The following is a 23,263-nucleotide window of genomic DNA, read 5'->3' as shown; positions in this document are numbered from 1 at the left end:
GCATAGTGGTTAGCACAGTGACTGGGCCTACTAAGAACTCACATTTGATGGCCACTGTTATTACGATTGTTATCATTATGAAAATCAAGTCCGGCGCGCCTGGGTGGCTCAGTCAGTTAAGTGTCTGACTCTTGGTTTTGGCTCAGGTCATGATCCTAGGGCCGTGGGAGTGAGTCCCGTGTCAGGCTCTCTGCTGTGTGGAGCTTGCTTAAGATTCCCTCTCTCCCTCGCTCTATGCTCCTCCCCCCCAACTCTAAAATGAAAAAGAGAAAAAAAAGAAAATCAAGTCATATTCATATGAGATAGAATGAAAAAATATTGCCTACTCCTCTGACATCTCTTTATAAATGAGGTGAAACTGTCTACTTTGTGTGAGGTACTATCAGTATATAAAATTTGGTGGTAAATGTGCTTGGCTTTATTATGCTTTTCGCTTTATAGTCTTTTCATTGAGAGCCAAAATCTTCTGTTGTAACCAGCGAGGTTCTATTTTTCCCTTTGCATCTGCTTTAAATCGAGCCTGTCCTCCAACTTCAAAATCCTCTTTACTCTCATCCATAACTGCCCACTTCCCACTTGGCTTTAGTCACTTGCTGGCTGAGCAGTCAGCCCAGACTCCCCATCAACCGTGTGAATCAAGTCTCAGCTGGCCTCTCAGGAGGTCCGGGGGATGTAACAGTGAGCAACACAGCACAAGCTGTGTCCCTGCTGAACTCAGAGGAAAGCTGTGGAAGAAACATTAAGTAAACTGTTATTTTAAAAGAATTAAATCATTAACTAATTAAGGTAGAAGACAAAACTGCTCTGAAAGAAAATGTACAGGTTGCAGTCAGGTTGGGTTAGAGAACCAAAACCGTTTCTTGGCCAGCAAGTTGTCTTTCAGGCCTCAGCTGAAATGTTACCTCCCCAGAGAGGCCCTCCCTGACCATCTAAGCCAAGCAGTCTCTCTCTGCCACAACCCTCATTTTATTTTCTGCATTCTACTTTTTTAAAAATTGAGGTATAATTAACATATAGCATTAGATTAGTTTCAGGTGCACAGTATGATGATTCAGTATTTGTATATGTTGTGAAATGATCACCACAACAAATCTAGTTAATACTCATCACCATACATAGTTACAATATTTTTTCTTTTGATGAGAATGTTTAAGATCTCTCTTAGCAACTTTCAAATATGAAATACAGTATTTTTAACTGTAGTCACTCTACTGAACATTGTATCCCCATGACTTATTTTATAGCTGCATCTTGTACATTTTTTTAAAAAAAATTTTAATGCTTATTTATTTTTGAAGGAGAGGGAAAGATAGAGCGTGAGCCCGGGAGGGGCAGAGAGAGAGGAAGACACAGAATGCAAAGCAGGCTCTAGGCTCTGAGCTGTCAGCACAGATCCCGATACAGGGCTTGAACTCACAGTCATGAGATCATGACCTGAGCCAAAGTCAGATGCGTAACTGACTGAGCCACCCAGGTGCCCCAAGTTTGTACATTTTGACCCCCTCTACCCATGTTGCCCACCCCTCACCCACCTCACTCGGGCAACCGCCAGTCTTTGTCTGTATCTGAGCTGGGGAAGGGGTTGTTTGCTCTGTTTTGTTTTGTTTTGTTTTGTTTTGTTTTAGTTTCCACATATAAGTAAGATCACATGGTATTTTTCTTTGTCTTATCTCCCTTAGCATTATATCCTTAAGATCCATCCATATTGTTGCAAATGTCAAGATTTCCTTCTTTTTTATGGCTGAATAATATTACATGGTATATATACACACCACATTTTGTTTATCCATTCATCCATCAACAGACACTTAAATTGTTTCCATATCTTGGCTTCTATAAATAATGCTGCAATGAATACAGAGGTGCAGATGTCTTTTTGAGTTAGTGTTTTGTTTTCTTTGGATAAATTGCCAGATCATTACTCTCCTCACATTCTGAAATAACTTTGTTGATATAATGTTTACCTGTTTATTGTCTATCTCCTCCTTCTAGAATATAAACTCAGTGAGCTTAACCTCAGTGTATTATTTACGGATGTATTTCCAACACCTAGAAGCATGCTTAGTGTTTAATAACTGCTAAAAATAATTATATTTTATGAATAGACGAAGGAACTAACCAAAAAGAGGTTCCTTTTCCTTCCTGATCAGAATGTACCAAGTTGTGAATTTCACTCACCACCAGCTGCAGAGTGTGTGGGGGGGGGGGGTTGGGGGGGGGGTGAAAAGTATGTCAGAATTCTTCCCGTTTAGTTCAACTCAATTCAATTCAGCACAAACCTATTGAATTCCTGTTATGCACCAGGCAGTGAACCTCATACTCAAGATTCAGAGAAAAGTCAGAATTCTACCCTTCTGCTACTTGGAGTCTGGCAAAGCAATTAGATACTTAACAGCAATTATCAAACTAATTGAACAGTACTTCATGCCTCACAGAATTTTGAACATTGTGACAAATTATGCCATTGAATCTTCACCACAACCCTGTACATGAGGAGTGATAATTATCCCTGAATAAACAGGAGGGTATCTTATCTATCTTGCTCACTCTTGCTTCTTTAGTACCTAGTACACTGCCTGACCTAAGTAGATGCTCAATAAATACGTTCAGTAATGAATGAGTGCTTTGAAAGGAGAGGATGGTATTTGAGAGTCAGTAGCAGGAGGATTTGACCCAGTCTGAGGCATTTAGAAACCTCTCCCTGAAGATGTGACATTTTATTTAAGACTTGAAGAATGGATAGGAATTTGATTTGCTCTGACTTGAAAGTGAAAACCTGGGCAGGCTCATCCGGACTGATCTTAAATAAGCTAATTTTTGTTTTCTTGGGATTTACTTTCCTTCTTAGCAAAAAGGAAAAACTGTAATGATGAAACTTTCCCCAAAGGAGGGTGTAAGGACATGTTAAAAGAAATGATCAGGGTGACTTTCCCTGAAGAGCTGGGCTTCAGTAAGGGTAGGCAACAGGCAGGGTACCACAGGCTGTTGGGAGGTCCCAAGGCAAAGGCTCCACCTGGGACTTTGCAGGACAAAAGCAATTGCTACTGGTCTCCCAGGAGGCCCGTCCAAAGGAAAGCTTGGAGCAGCCTGGTCCATAGTGAAGCACTCCAGAATCTCCCAATTAATTGCCTTTTTTCGCCCCTGCCATTTGATGTTAGAACCTGGTGTTTGGAAATCATCTGGGGGAATTTCTCATCTCTAGGCTCTGTTCTGCTAGACGCCAGCACCCTTCTCACATGGCACCTAAAATGGGTCACCTTTATCTTTCTCTCCTCCTGGGCTCCTGGTTTCCTGTTCAGAGATCTCTCTATGCTCTTGGGCCCTCCCTCCAAACACCTCTGCCAAAGCCTTTGAGCCTCCCCTCTCCTTAGAAAGACCCTTCCTCTCTTGGTAGGCCTGCTCTTATCTGTGATGACATTTGTTATATCAGAGTTTAATTCCACTTATGGGGTTAATGACTACTAACCGTTCATTTGCTGTGCCTCCCAGTAAGATAACTGCCTTTTAACTGGAGCTTTTTGTAAATAATGCCTAATGCCAAATCCTGGATGTCTAACATTGACTTTTGGGGCTCTTTAATCCCAAAGAATCTTTTCCAACCCCTTCTTTCCATCATGACCCCTCTTAGCTGCATTATAATAGTTTATTAGTCCTTTTTCTTTTTTTTTTTTTTTTTCTGGAAAATGCACTCCTTTAGAGCAGGAGTCACTAAATCACCACATCACTCACTAATGCCTAATAAAACATCTGGGTGCCAACAAAATGTTGGACCAAAGCAGTGAGGCAGATGATCTGGGAGAAGAGTATCTGGAAAACTTTCTGTAACCCTGACCTGTCAAGCTAGAACATGAAATGAAATACCTCACACCAGAGGTTCTCACACTTGAAAGTAAGAGTCACTTGGCATGTTGAATATGCACATTCCTAATCTGTCCTCAGAGAGTCTGAATCAATAGGCTTGATGGCTCTGAAATCTGCAAGGTCACCAAGTGATGCTGGTACAAAAACACTAGATCTCCTTGGGGCTGTTTGTCTTTGGACACGTTATTATATCCTCTCAGCTTGTATTCCCTTCTGTAAAATGGGATTCTTCAGAGAACCAAAGAGAAAAAAGATACAAAAGTACACCAAAACACTTCATGCAGTGCAGTGCAGATCACCGTGTAAATAATCATCTGATCGAGCATATTTTGTATTCTTTCTTTCTGCGCCTTGCCCATTCAATGTATAGGTGGGTGGGGTGCCCCAGGCTGGCACGAAATCAGTAATTTTTAATTGGGATTGGAAAAGATGCTTTCAATTGAGGTCAAGGGGTACTGGCTGGTTTGGAGTGCCACTTTGGAACTTAGGTGCCAGCCTCACTGATCTTTTTGTATCTAATGAAGGAGACAGGTGTTTTGTTTGTTTGGTTGGTTTTTTGCTTAGTTCTTTGGAGATAATTATGGGTAGCATAATCAGTGAATATGTTTTCACCCAGGAAGTATTTGCTAAGTGCCTCCTATTGATTCAGAAGGTATATACTAAATGCCTACTGTTTATCTATGGCCAAATTATGCCAAGTCGAAGCATATCTTTTCATGAATTCCATAATATCTTTGCCTGAATGGCATATTCCATCTTATAATGGGCTCAAATTCATTTGTGCTGTGAAGGACCTCCAAAAAAAAGTATCAAACATCTTTCAAAAGTTTTTTCCCATATATGTCCGTTTACTTTTCCAACTAATAGTTATTGAGTACCTATTTTGTGCCAGGCACTCACAGTACAAAGATGAATTAGACATTGATATTTCCCTTAGGAAGTTTACAATTGCATTGTGTAGACAAAATAGGTGAGTAAATGCAATAAGATACTGATTCAGGGATGATATTACTGTTAAAGACATAGCAGTTAAACTAACAAAGCACTAACATTTTGCTAGGCACTGTGTTAACCCCTTCATATCAACCATCCTATTTTGCCCTCATAATATTGTGTGGCATTCTGTTATTATCCTTACTAGCTATGTAAGGAGGCTTACACATAATAATGTGTGGCATTCTGTTATTATCCTTACTAGCTATGTAAGGAGGCTTAGAGATGTGACATCAGTTGTCCCACATCATACAGTAAGTCAGTATCAAAGTCATGCTTAAGCTTTGGCCATCTAATTGTGGCACGACCCTCCTCACCACGCTTGTTCTGTCCCTGCTCTCAGGTTGGTGTCTGGCCAGAGAAACTCAGAGAAGGTGCACAGTGACAGTATGAGCAATATCAGTACTAACAATTTGTCAAGTGGTTATGGTGTGCTAGGTGCTTCATATGTTTACTGTCTCACTTCATCTGAGAATACACGAGTTAAACTTGTTACTGTTTTGTAGATGCAGAAAACTAAGGCCCACAGGTGTTAGAGTTTGTTTAAATCTACCCAACCGGTAAATGCACATGGATTCAAATTTGGGTCTGACTGATCCTAAAGCCCACACTCCTTCCACTCTAATGATCAGAGGTCAGATGTGCAGTATTTGTGTCAGGAAGACATTTCCGGATATGCTTTTGGGTTCTGAGATTCAGATGACCCATACAATCAATGGAGACCATTCGGGCATTGCTTAAATAGCACCTTACTTGGGATGGCCCAAGCTTGCCAGGTATCTGGTCTAAGGAAGTGATGGGTTATAGGGCTATTGTAGGGCTAAATGTCCGGTCTCTGCCACTAGTTGTCATCATGTCACAATGGCTCAAAAGTCAGAAAACGTTTTGGTGGAAGAGTGTATTTACATACCATGGCCTAGACTGAGACTATAATTACTTTACGGCTCAAAGTCTTTGCTTTCCTGGGCAGACCAATACATTTCTCCAATGTTAAGTATATTTGTAAAGAAGAGAAGCAATATAGGGTTAAATTAAAATTATTCTACCAGATTTCAGAGCACACTTTTTTTTTTAATTGAAGTAAATTGGCACGCAACATTGTATTAGTTTCAGGTGTACAACATATTGATTCAACAATTTTACACATTATTTTGAGCTCACGTTAAGTGTAGTCACCATCTGTTATCACGTAATGTTATTACAATATTATTGTTCACTTGTTTTTTTTCAGATTCAACATAGAAGTGAAATCCTATGATATTTGTTTTTGTATGGCTTATTTCACTTAGCATAATGCCCTGTAGGTCCATCCATGTTGTCACAAATGGCAAGATCTCATTCTTCTCTGTGGCCGAGTAATATCCCATTGTATATACACACATGTATATCTCCTACATCTTCTTTATCCATCCATCTTTTGATGGGCACTTGGGTTGCTTCCCTGTGTTGGTAATTGCAAATAGTGCTTCAATAAACATAGGAGTCTACGTGGCAATGAGAAAGTATGAAATATAGCAACCCTTTTGTAGCTATACTTTTGTAGCAACATGAATGGAACTGGAGAATGTTATGCTAAGTGAAATAAGTCATACAGAGAAGGACAGATTCCATATGTTTTCACTCCTATGTGGATCCTGAGAAACTTAACAGAAGACCATGGGGGCGGGGAAGAAAAAAAATGGTTAGAGAGGGAGGGAGTCAAAACATAAGAGACTTTTAAAAACTGAGAACAAACTGAGGGTTTATGGGGGGGTGGGAGGGAGGGGTGGGTGGGTGATGGGTATTGAGGAGGGCACCTGTTGGGACAAGCACTGGGTATTGTATGGAAACCAATTTGACAATAAATTTTATATTAAAAAATAAAAAAATAAAATAAAATAAAATAAAATAAAATAAAATAAAATAAACAGAGGGGTACATATATTATTTTGAATTACTGTTTTTTGTTTTTTTAGGTAAATGCCAAGTTGTGAAATAACTGAATCATGTGGTATTTGTATTTTTAACTTTTGAGGAACCTCCCTACTGTTTCCCACAATGATTGCACCTGTCTACATTCCCATCAACAGTACACGAGGGTTCCTTTTTCTCCACATCTCTCAGATGCTTGTTGTTTCTTGTCCTTTTGATACCAGCTATTGGGACAGGGGTGAGGTGGTATCTCACTGTCATTTTGATTTGCATTTCTCTGATGATTGGTGGTGCTGAGCATCTTTCATGTGTCTCTGGGCCATCTGTATGGGTTTATTTCTGGGTTCTCTATCTATTCCATTGATCTCTAGGTCTGTTTTTGTGCTGCTGCCATACTGTTTTGATGACCATGGCTTTGTCGTATATCTTGAAATCTGGAATTGTGATACCTCCAGTTTTGTTCTTTCTCAAGATTGCTTTGGCTATTTGAGGTCATTTGTGGCTCCCTACAAAATTTAGGATTATTTGTTCTAGTTCTGTGACAAATGCTATTGGTATTTTGATAAGGATTGCGTTGAATATGTAGATTGCTTTTTTGTAAGTATGGACGTTTTAACAGTATTAATTCTTATGATCTGTGAGCACACCAGGTCTTTTCATTTGTTTGTGTTGTCTTCAATTTCTTTTATCAACACCTTCTAATTTCCAGAGTACAGGTCTGTCATCTCCTTGGTTAAATTTATCCCTAGGTGTTTTATTCTTTTTAGTGCATTCTTTTTAGTGGAACAAGGCATTGTATATTTTTGCATTTTATACTAAGTTTTATTTTTAAACTTTATGTTAAATCTTATTTTAAAAAATCCCACTCAGAGGAATATTGGTTTTCTTTTATAGACCGTTAAAATCATTTCCTCATGCCTCTAAATGCAGCACAAAGGACATTCACCTTTTCTGTATCGTATACAATAGTGTCTTTCACAGTACTTGTAAATCCCAAACTGACATCTTGTGCTTGCCTTCCAGTGATAAGGTTTCCAAAGTCATTATTATTTCATGGGTCAAAACCAAACCGCATCCCCAATCCAAATTACTTTATTTGGTGGTTATCCCTGTCTTTCGATACCGCCATACTCTCTCTTTCTCATGTGAAATCTGAGTGAGTGTTTTGGTAAAGTTGTATAATTCTTAGATCAACTTAATTTTTCCAGCCAGCAGGGTATACCAGTTGGGAAAGAGTCTGTTTCTTTGGGCTTAGCCTCTGTTCTTGTGTTGTGGCTTTAAATTTGTACGGCAAATAACTCGAAACCAGGTTCCTACCTCGGTGTGAGGGCTGGCAGGAAAGAAGAGGCTGTAATGGAGCACAGAATCTGTCTGTGTTAGCCCTCTGTCACCGAGTACTCACCCCAGCTTTTGGCTTCACCTAAATGATAAATGGTCCTATTGTTTGGGCTTTCATACTAAGAAAACATAGAACTAAATCTAGATGAAGCAAGGACAGAGACCCATTTCATTGCACTGTACTTTAATATTCCTGAGACCCATGGCATTACGGGTGGCTCTTTTAACAGCCATCTCTCTCCAGGGCAGAACACTGTGCAGTCTTTGTTTCATCTGATCTTCCAGCTAAATAAGAGATGGTCACTTATCCTCAGTGCTCCCCTATCCTGCTGGATTTCTATTGCTAGAGGAGAAACTGACCACACGGGAAAAGGTAGAGGTTTCAGGCAGGGCATTTCAGCGTGTGTTTACAGGCAGGACTGACTTACTCAGCAAATCCTGCTCGGAGAAGCTGCAGCCAATGAAGAGGCTATATCCCGGCTTGCTTGGGGGCTTCTGAGTTTGAGCTGCACGCAGAAATGTAAGGCAGTGCTTCCTGGTGCTGATGGCAAAATGGGACCCATCTCCAGTTATTCCTCGGGCTTCCCAGCTCTGCACATCCAGGAGAGAACCTACATAAACATATTGGGGATGTAGCCAGCTTGAAAGGCCGAGAGAATCCTTATGGATTCAGGAGACTGTTTTTTTATTTAGATTTTTATTTTTTATTTTTTTTGGAAGATGAAATGCTTCTCTCGTTACCTGCCTTACATCTTCAGACCTCCGAATACCATCCTCTCTTCCAGCTGCCACACGGAAGGTACAGACCAGAGAGGGAGACTGTCTGGGTGGGTGGGAAAAAGTGGGCTGGTGTATGACTTCCCACAGGCTCTGCCGGATCCTGCTTTCGGTAGCTACTAGCTGACTGCCGTTCCTGGCAAAAGCTTGTGTCTAACAGACTTAGATCTGCTTCTAAAATCAGTGTGTCTTCTCTAAGGAAAGGGAAGTATTTTCTGAAGAGCAGGATAATGTTGCAAAGGTGATCTCAAAGCTGATACAGCTGAGTCAAAAAAAAAAATCAAATATTTTGCCAGTTTCCCTTATTCTCCTTCACAAGCAAACAAGTAATGAGAACTCCTGTTAAGGAAGAAGATTTTCAGTAAGTGCTGCCACATACATTTATCCAAGCTCTCTGTTTTGTCATTGTCTGTTTAATAACTTGGTGCATGCCCAAGAAAGCAATTAGCAAAATAGAATTAGCTTACACATGACTGTAGAGTGTCTGTTGTTGGATTGGTTTGCCCGGAGTCTGGACTTGGGTTGCAGAGCCGGAAGACACAGCTGACTTTCAGCGCTTCTGGAAATGTGGTTTGTGGGGGGTCCTGAGTTGATGCCTTCTGGTGAGGGTGAGCTGAGCCTTGTACAAACAGTCCCAGTTCCTGGTCCTTTGGGGACCTCCTCTGCTACCTTCTGACCTCGAGTGCTATGCGTCTGTGTTTGTATGTACTTTCTGTGTGCACGTGTGTGTGCCTTGTCAACGTGCTGGCAATTCACCTTCATCAAAGCACTGCAGGTATCAACATTTCTGGAGCCAGTAGCTGGCTGTGCATATTCTATGTGTGATTTGTCTGTTTCTTTTGATCTGCTACATCCTCGAAAAAGAGCAGTTTCAAGCAAAGCAGCTGGCTGGCTGCTTTTCAGGCTGAGGGTTGTCCTACAAGCAGTACTGATTGAAGAGGGCTGGGGGTGGGGAGGGGCTCCCACCACAGCTCCATCCAGCCACACTCTACAGAAAGGAGCTGATGACCAGCCTGTTCGGAAAACCCACCCTTGTTTCTCGTCCTCGGAGTAGGAACCTGGGATTGGGGGTGGTGTATATAAAACAAGAAAAGTATTTATTATACTGCAAAGTGATTTTCAGTCAATACCCCCAGGAAAAGCAAGTAGGAGTTCGAGATCACCCTTGAATTGAGTCCAAGGATGGTATTTTTCACAGACCTTGCTATCTTCTGGATGTTTTTTTTCAATTAGATAATTCCCTTAAAAATGTTATTGGTGGCTAAAGGAGATGACCCATTGAGAAATCTTGCCCCTCACATAGAGGATCTTAGTAAGTCTCTGAGGTGGGTGGCATAGATAGAAATCTTCAGGGACATTTTCCATGTACGAAAGACCCAAACTCACACAGGAAGCTGCCTAGATGACTGTTCTATTTCTGATTGGTCCCCCATCCTCTCCTCCTAGCTTAGATTCAGGAACCCAAACATTTGGTCTCTTCAGTTGCTGTTCTGTGTCTTAATCAAACTAAGATCCTACCTCATACAGACAAACCACCACCACCAAGAACTTTCTTGAACTGTTTTTTAACTAAGTCTAACCGTTTTATTCCATCAAATGGGAATCACATTTTATTCCTATCAAAACAATCTCTAACTTACTAACTACCACCAGATTTAGGGGGTGGGGAGTAAGGAGACTTGTCTTTCAATCTGTTGTAAAGCTAATAGACAATGGGTAGGGAGGATAGCTTGTGGCAGACATTAAGGTGGTGAGTGAGGTCCTGGAGCTGGGTGGGGAAGGCATGAGTTAAACACCAAGCAAGCAGGGCCAATTCGCTTAATTGCTCTGTGCTCAATTTTACCTATTAAGTGGAAATAAAAGGACTTATTCCCAGGATACTGAGAATTAAATGTGATCATTCAAGGCCTTTAGGAGGCTTGGTACATGGTAGGTGCTGTCCGTTTTGAAGTCACATGCACTTTCTCAGACAGTCAAGTTTTCTTTTTTTATTACAGTGTCTCCCTTAGGTAGTGAACAGTTTCCTCAAACACAAAACAGTGTCGCTTGGAACTAGTTACACTTAGAGTTTGTCCAAGGAGAAAAATATGTGAGAACGAGTCTGTGTTTTTATATTGTTAGCAATTATGTCACTCTGTAGTTTCTTCTAGAAAAGTTATGGCTGCAAACTTCCTATTTTATTTAATTGAAGAGACAGAGAATGAATAATTGGTGTATATCCTTGTGAAAATCAAATAAATACAAATACCCAAACAATTCCCTTAAGAGTAATTCGAGAACAACTTTAAAAGCTTCAATAATCGCTGGGTTTCTTGGAGGGTGGAGCCACCCTACTTAAAAGACAGGTGTTCCTTCCAGTTTGTCTTGACATTGTTTTCTCAACACAGAAAGATCATGGGCTTTGAATTTTAGCTCTGCCCCTTGCCAACTGGTGATGTTGGGTAGTCATTTAACCTCTCTGAGCCTGTTTCCTCATTTGTAAAACATGGATAATCATACGTTATAGGATGGCTGCAAAGAAATACATTCAGAATGCCGTGCACAGGGTGATAATCATAGTAGTAGCGATAATAATAGTTATTATTATTCTTGTTATTGGCCTTCATCTGTATTGCACCTACTGTGTCCCAGACACCATCTTAGCACATGATGTAGTAACACATTCACACATATGTGGTCCACAAATAATAGTCCTTTTTCTTTCCTTCTCTCACTTTCAACCCTCGAGCCTGTTCCTTCATCCATCAGGTCAAGATGTTGTTCTTCCTGTTACAGTCAAAATACTTTTTAAAAAATACGATCATAGTCTCTTCCTTAACCCCCCTCAAACAACATGCTTGCCTTAAAAACCTCTCAGTGGTTTCCTATGGCCCAGCGGGCCCTGTGTGTTCTGACCCCTGCCTGACTTCCCTGCCTGACCTGAAGTACATTCCATCTTGCCTCGTCTCCAGCCACACAGGCCTTTCTTGGTTCTTCAGGAATCTTGCTCTGGCTACAGACGTCTCTTTCTCCCCTCAGTCCCTTTCCTTATTAATCCTGGCCTTGGCCTCTCAGCTCAAGTGGAGAAGCCATCCCTGCCCTGAGGTCCTCCTAGTCCTAGCTCCTAGAGAACCGGGGCGTTTCAAAACACCTGTCATAGTTTGTCATCCTGAATGGCCTGCATAACTGCTTTGGGAATATCTGTCTCCCGGATAGACTGAGGGTGTCATGGGAGCAGGACCCACATGTAGTTTTGCTCTCGGCTGTACCCCCAGCACTAGAACAATACCAAGTACTTAGTGGGCACTCAACAAATTTTTATTGAATGAAAATATGCCAAATACCAAGGCTATTATAGAATCACGTTTTTAAAACACAGGTGAAACACATTCTCCAAAGCATTAATGGCTACAGGAATGCAAGCTGTTTTAACCATTGCTGGTTGGGGAGCTTTTTGTGGACATTCTTGCGGGCATTGGTTTTATGATCATGCTCTACTTTAACTTGAAATCAGAGGATAAGAATGGGAAAAGGGTCAACTAAATAATGCTGATGCACGAACAGGGTTTGGAGAGGACAAGTGAATTGTCTTCTCTTCTCTGTGGACCTCATTAAAAGGGCACATAACTCCCTCCCCCCACGGTGAGGAAGGATTCATCCAGCCAAATGATTCTAGGATTAGAGGAACAGAATCTGAATCACAAGCAGAATGAAACCGTTCCGGACAGGACAGAGGGGAAGGGGAGACCCACAGGAATAAGAAAGCCAGTGAAGTATGAGGAATCTTGCCTGATATTTTCCAATGGACCTAATGTGGCACCCAACTTGGGAGGGCCTTTTCTGGGCCGGTGAACACACGAGTAAAGGCACTTCCTTTTCCTGAAGGGACAAGGGTCATGTGCCTTGCCTCGTGCCACTTCCTTTCCCTGAGTTGTCTCTGTCACGTTTTCATGCTGCAAGTCCTTGCTCATCTCTTAAAAGGTAGCTCAAGTCAGGGCTTCCCAGGACGACTTCCTTAACAACTCCAAAGATGGACTTGTTATTATGAGTCACAAGAAGCACAAGAGTTGTGGACAGAAGAGATGAGGAGAAGGAGAGTAGCACCGCAAGAATCAGTGGCTGTGTGCTCAGGGCTATGCCTGTATGATCTCATTTACTGCTCTCACATTCTTGTACCAAATGCTCTTATCTCTATGCTATAGGTGAGGAAATGGACACATGCCTGCTGTGTCCAGAGCCACAGTTAGTAAAGTCAGAGCTAAGACTCAAGTCCAAGCTGTCTGAATCAGAACTCGGTGCTCTTCACTCATGCATTACGCATTTCCTTCTGAACACAGCCTGCAGATTACGTTGAAACAGTCTATTTACGTGCCTGTCTCCTGGTGGCCGGGAGCAGCTTGGGGACAGGGATTCTGTCCTGTTTGGCTTTAGTCTTTGCATCCTGGTTAGCACGGAGCTTGACTCTGAGTAGGTGATCAAGAAGCTCTTCTTAAATAAAAAACTGAATGGGAGAGTGACAAATTTGTCTATGCAGCCATAGTTCTCCTTCATAAGGAGGAAACAGGAAGCAGAATACCTTCCAGTGACACCCAAAAACAGGCTTGCTGGAAGTCTACATGCACATACAGAGGGGGGGAAGTACACATTTTCCTGTTTATCATGTTGTAAATAATCATAAAATAATAACAAAAAACATACAGTGCTTATTACTTACTGGGTAGAATTCTGACACGTACATGCACGTGGATGTAGGAACAGGTGTATGTCTTCCTCACCACAATCCTATGAGGTAAGTACTGTTATTATCCTCATTTTAGAAATAAGGAGACTAAGACACAGAGCATTCAGGTAACCTGTCTAAGGTCACACAGCTGTTAAGTGCAAGGGTGAGGATGAGAACCCGTGCAGTCTGGTTGCAGAGTACATGCTAAGAAAGGATCCATTCCTCTGTTCTGTGCCTTTTTACGCATTTATGGAATTCTTATTTTTCTTATTTTTGGAAATCTCTTCTTAGCCCCTTCCACATATGTAGAACCAACCCACTCTTCAGGCCTACATCAAAGGCACTTCCCACCCACACCTTTCCCTGACTGTTCATCTTCTCACCTACATTTAAAGCCTTTCCCAAATGTGCATCATGATTCTCTGTAACATGGAAATAATATTATGCCACCTGACCAGGATATTGTAAGGCTTAAGTGAGACAAAATCTGATGTTGCTTTAGACTAAAAAAAGGTGTTTTTTTTTGTTTGTTTGTTTTTTACGTTTTTTATATATAATACATGTCCCTGCTTTGATCCAAGGCCAGCCCTCTCCTTGGGAGCTGGATCCCATCCCTGACCCCAACCCAAGCCCTTCACTGCTGCCCTTGGCCCCTCTCTGTGTGTAATCACCAAGTCTTTAAGTCTTTCCTCTAAACGGGATCATTGGTGTGCCATCGCCAGCATGCTGTCAGTCACCTGACTTTAAATACTCCTCTTGTGATCCTGTGTCCGCCTCCAGCTACTGCCATGTCCTACTCCTCTTCGCAGAAAATTGCCTTGAAACAGTCATCCATACACAGTGGCCAAGTTGCTCTTGTGAGAGTCCTGTGGCCCCCTCACTGACCAGGGTCCTCTGCCCCACCTCTCAAGCTGCATTGGCACACATGGTCACTGCTTCTTTGGCCTTACGGTCCACACTTTCTGTCTGTTTCCTTCTCCCGCCATGGCTAGTCCTTCTGATCCTCCTAAACTGTAAACACGTGAGCCAAGGGCGCAGGCCTCTCCTTATGTGTGCTTGTTCCTAGGTGGCCTCAGCTAGCCCAGGGTGTTAGACCTCATCCCTCCAACCTGCATCCCCGCTCCAACCTCTCACCCCAAATGCAGACCTGCACATCCAACTACTTACCCAGCACTTCCTCTGGGATGCTCTACAGGTCTCAAAGCCTAGCTCTTCGTTCCCTTTGAGAAAAACCCACGTGTCCAGCTTCTTCTCCAGCTCAATGAACAAGGACTCCAGTCTCCTGGTTACTTCAGCCACAAACCTTGGAGTCATCCTTCATTTCTATCATTGTTTCATATCCTTCTTCTCATTCTACAGTGAATCCTCTGGGCCCAACCTTCTAAAAATATCCAGAATCCATTCATGTATCATCACATCCATTTCTCAAATGCTTCTTCACCAGAGAGGCCTTTCCTGGCCTTCCTGTCTAAAATCTGTCTCTCTTTCTCTCTCCCTCTTTCCTCTCCCTCTCCCTCCCTCTCCCTCCCTCTCCCTCCCTCTCCCTCCCTCTCCCTCTCCCTCTCTCCCTCCATGTCTCTCTTTCTCTCTTCCTCTCCCCCACCTCTCTGTCTCTTTCTCTCTCTCACACTCACATCTATACCCACACCCCCACTCCCCAGTTACCTTTCCCCTGCTTTATTTTTATCCACAGCACTTAGCTTTACTGGCTGTGTTATACACCCATTTGCTTATTTCTTGCTCTCCTTTGTGCTCTGTAAACTGTAAGCTGCATGAGAGCAGAGGCTCACTTCTGTATCTCCAGCACATAGGACAGCTCCCAGCACCTTGCAGGCATGTAATAGATACATGTTGATTGAATGAATGGGTGCGTGAATGGATGCTTATGTGAACTCTTAGTAATAAAGTAGGAAGAATGGCCTCTGAAACCAGCTAAACCTGAGTTCTAATCTCACACTCATAATTACTTGCTGGGTGACATTCAGTTACTTGACTGGTATATTTCTTTCTCCAACAATAACATATCAGAGTACTGTTATGAAGGAGAAAAAAAATTGTAATTTTGTAAAACATCTAGCATAATGCCTATCAATAGTCTGTGAGTGAGACTTTACACAGTCACATAAAGGCATGAATGGTTCATGCCGATTGAGTTGTTTTTGCCTACCGACACAGCTAGCATTGGCAGTAGCCTTGTTATCTGCCAGACCCTGTGCTAAATACTGGATAGTCACTGCCTCACATAAATCTCAGAAGATCATGACGTAAGTACTGTTAACTGTCCTCATTTTACAGATGAGGTAGCAAGGCACAGAATGTTATAGTAACTTACCTGAAGCCACATGGCCATTATGTGGTAGATCAGAGTTTGCACCCAGACAGTTTGACTCTAGAGCCCAAGGTCTTATCTGCCTCATAATATACTGCATTTTGTAATACGAAGCATAAATACCATATTTTAAGCATTGTTCTCAGCACATGGGAACTTAAAAGATGTAAAGGACTCATCCTTATTTGAAGAAATCGCAGTATGGCAGGGGAGAGAAAGGCATACACGCACAACTCTAACAGTAGATTTTAACCCTGACTGTGCCTGAGGATCAGCTGTGGCAAATGAACAGGGATGTCTCCACCATGTCTACCTATTGAATCAGACTTCCTGGAAGGCAGCCCTGGGAATCCTAGTTTTCAGAGCTCCCCAGGTGAATCTTGAATAGTCAGAGCTGAGTACCTGAGTCTGTGATAAACGATGCTCAGGGTTAAGGAATATAGTCAAAGGGAAGAGCTCTGGGAGAAAGAGATTGATCCATTGTAGATCCCTTTGAAATGATAGAGTAAGATCTGCAGTTGAGAAGAGGTTGCTTTTGGTCAGGATGTCCGATGTCTGGCAGATAGGTGGCTGTCCTAGAAAGATTCAAGGTCAGTGTTATTTGCTTATGCTTTCAATGGATCTCTACTGAGCATTTGTCTGCTTCATGGTAGCTATGAATTTGCTTCAAGATTTTATTTTCAGGTACCAGCTAGAACATCTACCTAATATACAGACAGTCATTCAGTTTCTTGCCCTTTACTTTTGTCATCTACATGAAGGGGAATAAAAATTATGCACATATCATTGAACAGTTGCTTTGGTGAGTAAACATGATAATTCATGCAAAGTATATAGTGTGGTACACAGTGCATATTAAGAACTCAATAAGAGCTGTTGTTATTATAAATATGATCCATATTAGTGGAGGTCTCAGAAAACACCCTTGTCCTGAGTACTTCGATGAAATGTGGCGATGGAAAGAATACTAGGCCAGTGGCCCAGAGACGCCTACATTCTGGTCCTTTTGTGACATTGATGTCCCTTGATGAATTGTCTAATCCTGCTGTGCCTCGGAGTCAAGTGGGAATATAATAAAACCTGGCAGTGTTGGTGTGAGATTAAGTGATAGAGCTTTGTGAAGCATGTCCCCCTCTTGAGGTTCCCACATTAAACCAGAAGCAGGGAGTGGTAACTGAGTTTTAGGAGTTCCTAATAAAATCCATAAAGAATTTAGCAGCTGATAAGAAATGTGGAGGGTAGGGGCACCTGGGTGGCTCAGTTGGTTAAGCATCCGACTTCGGCTCAGGGCATGATCCTCTGGTGAGTTCAAGCCCCGTGTTGGACTCTGTGCTGACAGCTCAGAGCCTGGAGCCTGCTGTGGATTCTGTGTCTCCCTCTTTGCCCCTCCCCCTCTCATGAACTCTCTCTCTCTCTCTCTCTCTCTCTCTCTCTCTCTCTCTCTCTCCCCTTCAAAAACAAAATAATCATACAAAAAAATGTGGAAGATAGAAAATAATGTTTGATAAAAGCCAACTGGGAGCGAGGCACTCTCCATGCATTATTATCACATGGAGATAATTATCACAAGGATGGTGCATGGCAGTAGTCACATTTTACAGGTGAAGACCTGGGAGAGGACTTGTAAGGTGAACTGTCTAGTTGGAAAAGACTTTGGCTTTGGAATCGGTTACACCAGAGTTCCAAATATGATTAAAGATATTTATCCTCTGAGTGTTTTGTCAATAGTAAAATGTAAGTAATCATGTTTCCTTTTTGGGTTTATTGTAAGGATAAAAGACGTTGAGTGAAATATACCTAATAGTCACTTAATAGATGGCCCCTGTACTTACTGTGACAGTATTTTTGTCCAGGTAACACTGTGCTAGTCTGATGGCACATCCTGGGTTTCTCGTAGACCATCATGTTCCCATCAAAAAAAAAAAAAAAAAAAAGTTCGGTCTCGCATTTTTTAATTCTTTCAACCTTTATCACTTTTGCTGCTTGCTTTTAACATACACTGGTTAGTGCCGTTCTGATTTGTGTTTCTGAATTCATTGTTTGCTTTTGGTACTTGCGCCCCAAGGCAATTCCTTCATTTTGACTCAATTTTATAAATCTAATAGAAAAATCACCAGCAGTGAAATCATCACCATCGTTAGACTGGCCCATTAGTTTTCTGAGTCACTGTTTCTTCCCTGGCAGATGGAGCTGGGAGAAAAGATGGGCCGAGATGGCCAAAGCCTTTATCTTCCCAAGTATCTGCAAAAGCACAGTTAGCAGGAAAAGCAAACAGGAGGCAAATAAATGGGCGATTTCAAAGATATGCATGAAAGGCTGCTCTGGATCCTATTGTTGATACATGGGAATGTCACTTACCTGGAAATTTTAGGAGCAAACTGAGGAGTCAGTGAACCTCTTTGCAAGAGAAATTATTTATTCAAAAATTACAAACAAATGCCTAAAGAACATCTCTATTCCATGTCAGATATTGGCTAGACAATGGGTTCACCGGTGGTGAACGTACATTTGGTTCCCGCCTAGATGCAAGACTAATTAATCAAGTTACTATAAACAGTGACAAATGCTCTAGTGGTGAGGGCATATGAAGACAAGGTCTAATAGTATTGCGTAAGGCCCAGGAAGAGGAGGACATCATCCCTGGAGAAGTGTCCCTTGAGCTGAGATCTGAAGGATAAGTACGACTTGCCCAGGCAGAATGAGAGGGAATCTTCCAGGCAAAGGAGAGCATGTTTGCGAGGCCCTGTTACCAGAGGGTTATGGTGAATGTGAGGTTCTGAAGGATGGCTGATGAGACTGGAGAGAGACCCAGCAAGAGAACAGTAGAGAATGAAGCTGTCAAGTGGTAGGTCCTGCACGCCTCTGTGGTGTCAGTTATAGACTTAACCCAAAGAGCAACTGGAAATTACTGAAGGGTACAAATTTTGGGGAAAATTTCAGCCCAAACTTGCAACATGAGGATATTCTCCTGACTGCTGTGAGACTAGAAGGGCTACGAGATGGGTGGATACGTTTTAAGGAGTGGGCTGCTGAAGGCAGTCTCTATCATTGCATTTTGCTAGACGTGTAGATGGCACTCTGTATGCCCCAAAGTCCTCAATCGGAATAAAGTGCAGAGATCTGTTCATTTTCTTGACATCCAGACAAAAAAATTCTTCTCCATGAGCAATGGCAGGAACACACAATGCTCTGTTTTGAAGAGGCAGTAAACCTTCAAGGCATTGAAAAATAGAGTAGTGTGCTTTTCCAGATACAGCACTTGGAAAGCATGATATTTAGAAGGAAAAGAAAGGCTGTGTTAGGACAAAGCCATTAAAGATGTTTTCATATCATGTTTATTCAGCACAAAAGAGCTGCTCCATCAAAGCCTCTAGATAGAATGGTACATATTCTCAGCTGTGTACACTCATATATAAACAGAAAGGTGACCCTCTCAGGGGAGAGTTGACCAAAAGTCAGTCTCATGAGCAAAGGCTAGAAAGCCATGTTCTACCTTAATTATTAATTCATTTTTTTCAACCAAGATGATAGAATATCTAAGCATGTGGTTAGAAGCCCCAAGTGTAAAATCCTTCAGGAGCCCAGAAGTAGCATATTAACCAAAAAAGGCATGATAATTGGCTATCATGAAACTGTGTGTTTGAGCCCTGCCTAAAGCCAACACAGTCTAGTTAAAAAAAAAAGAAAAAAAAAAAAAAAAAGAAAAAAAGGGGAAAAAAAAAAAAAAGAAAAAAGACACTGAATAAGGAAAACAAAGTCAGACCCGGCCCTCGGGCCACCCATATCCATCCCATTAGATAGAATCAGAATTTTGGTTTGGGAGCAGGTCCCTGAAACCAGTAGCCCAGCCCTTTCCAGGGTCTCTGAAGCCCAGTATTCCTGACAAGAGAGCATTGGAGAACTCACTCCCTGCCAAAGCTGGCCCTTCTACTTCAGGACACTTCCGGCTATCTCTAGATCTGTTAGTTGAGCTGGAGTCTGTTTCTTAGAATAATTGAAATCTATTTCTTCTCAAATCATAAATCTGAGGCCTTTTCCTCATGACTTTTCTGCATTAGGACAATGATTTTCACACCCTGTGCAGGCTTCAGATTCCAAGTTCCTTCAAGTAGCCTCCTGTGACTTTATCTAGAGTCGTGGTCAAAAGGAGACTTTAGGTGCCACATCCTGTTCTAAGTGTTTGAAGGTAGTAGCTCATTTAGTTCTAACAACATTCTGATGAAGAGGAAACTTGTATTATCCCCATTTTACAGAGACAGACACTGAGGCCCAGAAACATAAGTCACCTGCCCAAAGTCACATGGTCAGCAAGCAGCAGAGGTAGGACCTGAACCCAGGTAGGCTGGCCCCAGAGCTTTGTTCTTCCACCCACGATGGAGGGGAAAACACAAGCTTTGCTGTTAGTGTCTTGCCTTTGAGTCCAAGTTCCAACACTGCCCATGGCCACCTGCTTCTGACCAAGCCTCCACTTCTTCATCCATGAGATGTCTATCGTGAACCGTACCTCAGGGCTGCTGTGGGAATACCTAAAATAATGCACGTCAAGCAGCTGCAAAGTGCCTTACACATATTGCCTTCTCATTAAAGGCTGATAGAAGAAATAAATGTGTGAGTAAATGAATGAAGACCTTCTGGGCCAGCCTCCCCTGGCAAAGCTTCCTTACTCTTTGCCCCAATTCTCAGTTGAAGCACCTACTTATGATGCCCTCAGGAAGTCAGCCAGAAGTCACAGCATAAGCATAGGACAATAGACTGGAATGAAAATAAAACTATAATATAAATGACAATGAACCATTGCTTCATTCCCCCCAATCCAGACTTGAGATTATTTGGCAGCCTAGAAATAAACTAAACAAGCTACAAGATAGTGACCTTTCAGATCATGTCATGTCCCTCTTCCTGTTTTATGCAGTAAAATCTACAGTCTTTTTGTGGCCTCCAAGGCCTAGGAAGTCTGCATCCTGATGATCTCCTGTAACCGCCCTCTTCATTCAGCCCACACCGGCTACACTGGCCTCCTTGCTGTTTCTCAAACATCCCAAGCACATTCCCTCTCCAGGACCTCATACTTGTTCCCTCTGTCTAGAATGTTCTTCTCCCAACCATGTTGTTCTTACCCTCACTTGTGTAAGTCTTGCACAGTTACCACTCTTCAGAGTCCAGAGTGCTAACCATTACACGATGGAACCCCACCAAATACCACTCTTCAAATAGGACTTCCTGCCTACCTGATCTACACTGCCCTAGCACTCCCCTTTTATTTTACTTCACAGATTGCGTCACTGCCTCACCCGTTATCTATTTGCCTGTGTTCATCATCAGTTTCCCGTCAGTAGACCTTAACCTCCAGGAGACCAGGTGCTTTGAGCTTTTGCTCAGCATCATGCCTGCCATGTAATAGTTGGTGGCACATCGTTGTTGAATAAATGGTGCATAATAGTGGTTAGTAGAGGCAGCAGGTAGGCTCAGTGACCCACAAGAGTTTTACCTCTTTAGAAGGACACTAGTTCCCAAGCGCTAGCATACGCATAAAGATCATCTGCAGTGCTTGGTTTAAGATGCAGATTCGGGGGGCTCACATGCTCCTCCTAAAATTTTGAATCAGTACATCCTGAGTGAACCCCAGGACCTCCACTTTCAAGAAGCCCTCCAGTGCCTGTTGAGTATGGAACCCCAGTGCAGTTCATCGAGAAACACTGTCCTAGGGTAAGAGAAAAGTAAGAAATATACATAAGCAACACCCCTGGATTTTGCATGGTTGCCTTCCTCCCTCCATGTCTGGCCCAAGGTGTGAGAACTCCAGACTTAGCATTTAGGGTGTGATGCTGGTGGAGGCAAGCGGCAGGGCTCAGTGCAACGGTTCCTTATCACCCTGATCTCTCCGTCGGAGGTTGAGTGGCTGCGGACTTGCTTAAGGAGGGGTCTTAGAGTAACCTCAGAAGCAAAAGGACAGCATTAATATCCTCTCTTGCCTCTGCACAGAGCCGTTTACTGAATGACTGCTGCAATCTGTGAGTAGGGGAGGGTACCCCATCGGTCCTGGCAGTTGGCATCAAACCAGAGAGCCAGAGCTGGAAGAGTTGCAAGGTTCTGGTCAGAGCCCCACCCACTATCTTGCAGAGAGATTAAGTGAACCGCCCAAAAGCACACAGCTAATTAGTATTTAAGAGCTGGCACTGAAACCCAGCCTGTGGCTTCACTGTGGTGTTTTGGCCTCTGTACCCTTTTGAAAGTGGTTTCACTGTTCCTAACAGTCCTGTGAATATCTTAGAATAATGTGCTGACCTGACTACAGACTATGTAAAAGGAGGGAAAAACCCCTCAAGGATAAACTGTAAAGAGTCTATGCCCTCTTATACTGTGAGCATGTGTACTGATAAGCCCGCAGGAGAAAACCAGCTTCATTGAGGTACTTTTAAATGGCTGAGCGAGGTATGTGTAATGGTGCTATTATTTTACAGGTTTTAAAGGAAGCTCATTTTTCTTTGAAATTGGCCTTACTTACACACAGAATCGGCGGGAAAGACAATGATCAGGTATTAAGCCTTCAAGAATGTTCTCATAAGTACCATCTTCACCACATTGGGTAGCCAACCAAAGGTAATTTGGGACCAGCGTATATAATATGTGTTTCCCCATGTTGTGCCTTCTAAACAGCACTAAGCAATAGACTGACCTTGACTATCTAGAGCTGAGGGCTGGGGATTCGGGGTGGTCATATGTTGCTGGAATGGATTCTTTTATGATTCCTGCTACATCTAAAACATGCCACTGTGCCAACTTGCATTTCTTTCTTTCCCATCTAAGCGACCCGGGCTGAGCTTGCTGTACATGCTGGGGACAACCTTGTCCAAATTCACTTCATTTGCACTCATTTATGTTCTTCTGTTTGGAAATTGTATTTTTGGCTCTGATTCAGATAAATTCAACCTGAGATGATAAATGGAATGATCCTGTAGCTGAAGCAGTGATGGAGGCTTTAGTTATAATTCTCTATTGATCCTCAGATATGCTCCGGGCATCATACAAAGTTATTTATTGGACACAGCACTGTCAGGTCGTAGCATAGACCTCAGTAAATTGATTGAAGTTGGAGGCTTCCGAGGATACCCAACCTTCATTTAAAGAACCACTTCCCCAGCAAGACCTGATTTTATAATGTGGTAGGAAAAAAGGTATCTTCTGCTCTGTATATTTTATCTTCTTAAAAGTTAGGCTCTCAAAGCTTGCAACTGAACAGGGTAAACAAATAAGAGGTATGTTCCAGGCAGCTGGAACAGTGCCTGGGGCTTAGCAGGGACTCAGTAAACATTTGCTCCATTCTGTTCTCTCCACTACCTTTGTCTGCAGAC

General features: G+C 42.4%; 1 protein-coding gene across 5 annotated transcripts in view; it reads left to right on the top strand.

Moving 5' to 3' along the window:
* PPP2R2B (protein phosphatase 2 regulatory subunit Bbeta) overlaps positions 1-23,263 on the top strand; it is a 469,020-nt gene that overhangs the window by 26,387 nt on the left and 419,370 nt on the right. The window contains exon 1 of one of the 5 annotated variants that reach the window (XM_043590325.1): positions 8,599-8,902. The exons of 3 other annotated variants lie outside the window; for them this stretch is intronic. In XM_043590325.1, coding sequence (XP_043446260.1) covers positions 8,829-8,902 — 74 coding nt within the window. In that variant the 5' untranslated portion in view covers positions 8,599-8,828. Of the gene's footprint in view, positions 1-8,598; positions 8,903-23,263 lie in introns of those variants that run through there. One more of the 5 variants, XM_043590356.1, reaches the window with a different exon arrangement.

This window comes from Prionailurus bengalensis, chromosome A1, assembly GCF_016509475.1.
Source record: "Prionailurus bengalensis isolate Pbe53 chromosome A1, Fcat_Pben_1.1_paternal_pri, whole genome shotgun sequence".
NCBI lineage: Eukaryota > Metazoa > Chordata > Mammalia > Carnivora > Felidae > Prionailurus > Prionailurus bengalensis.
The sequence above is the reverse complement of the archived record's forward strand: the minus strand, read 5'-3'. Positions and strand labels throughout refer to the sequence as shown.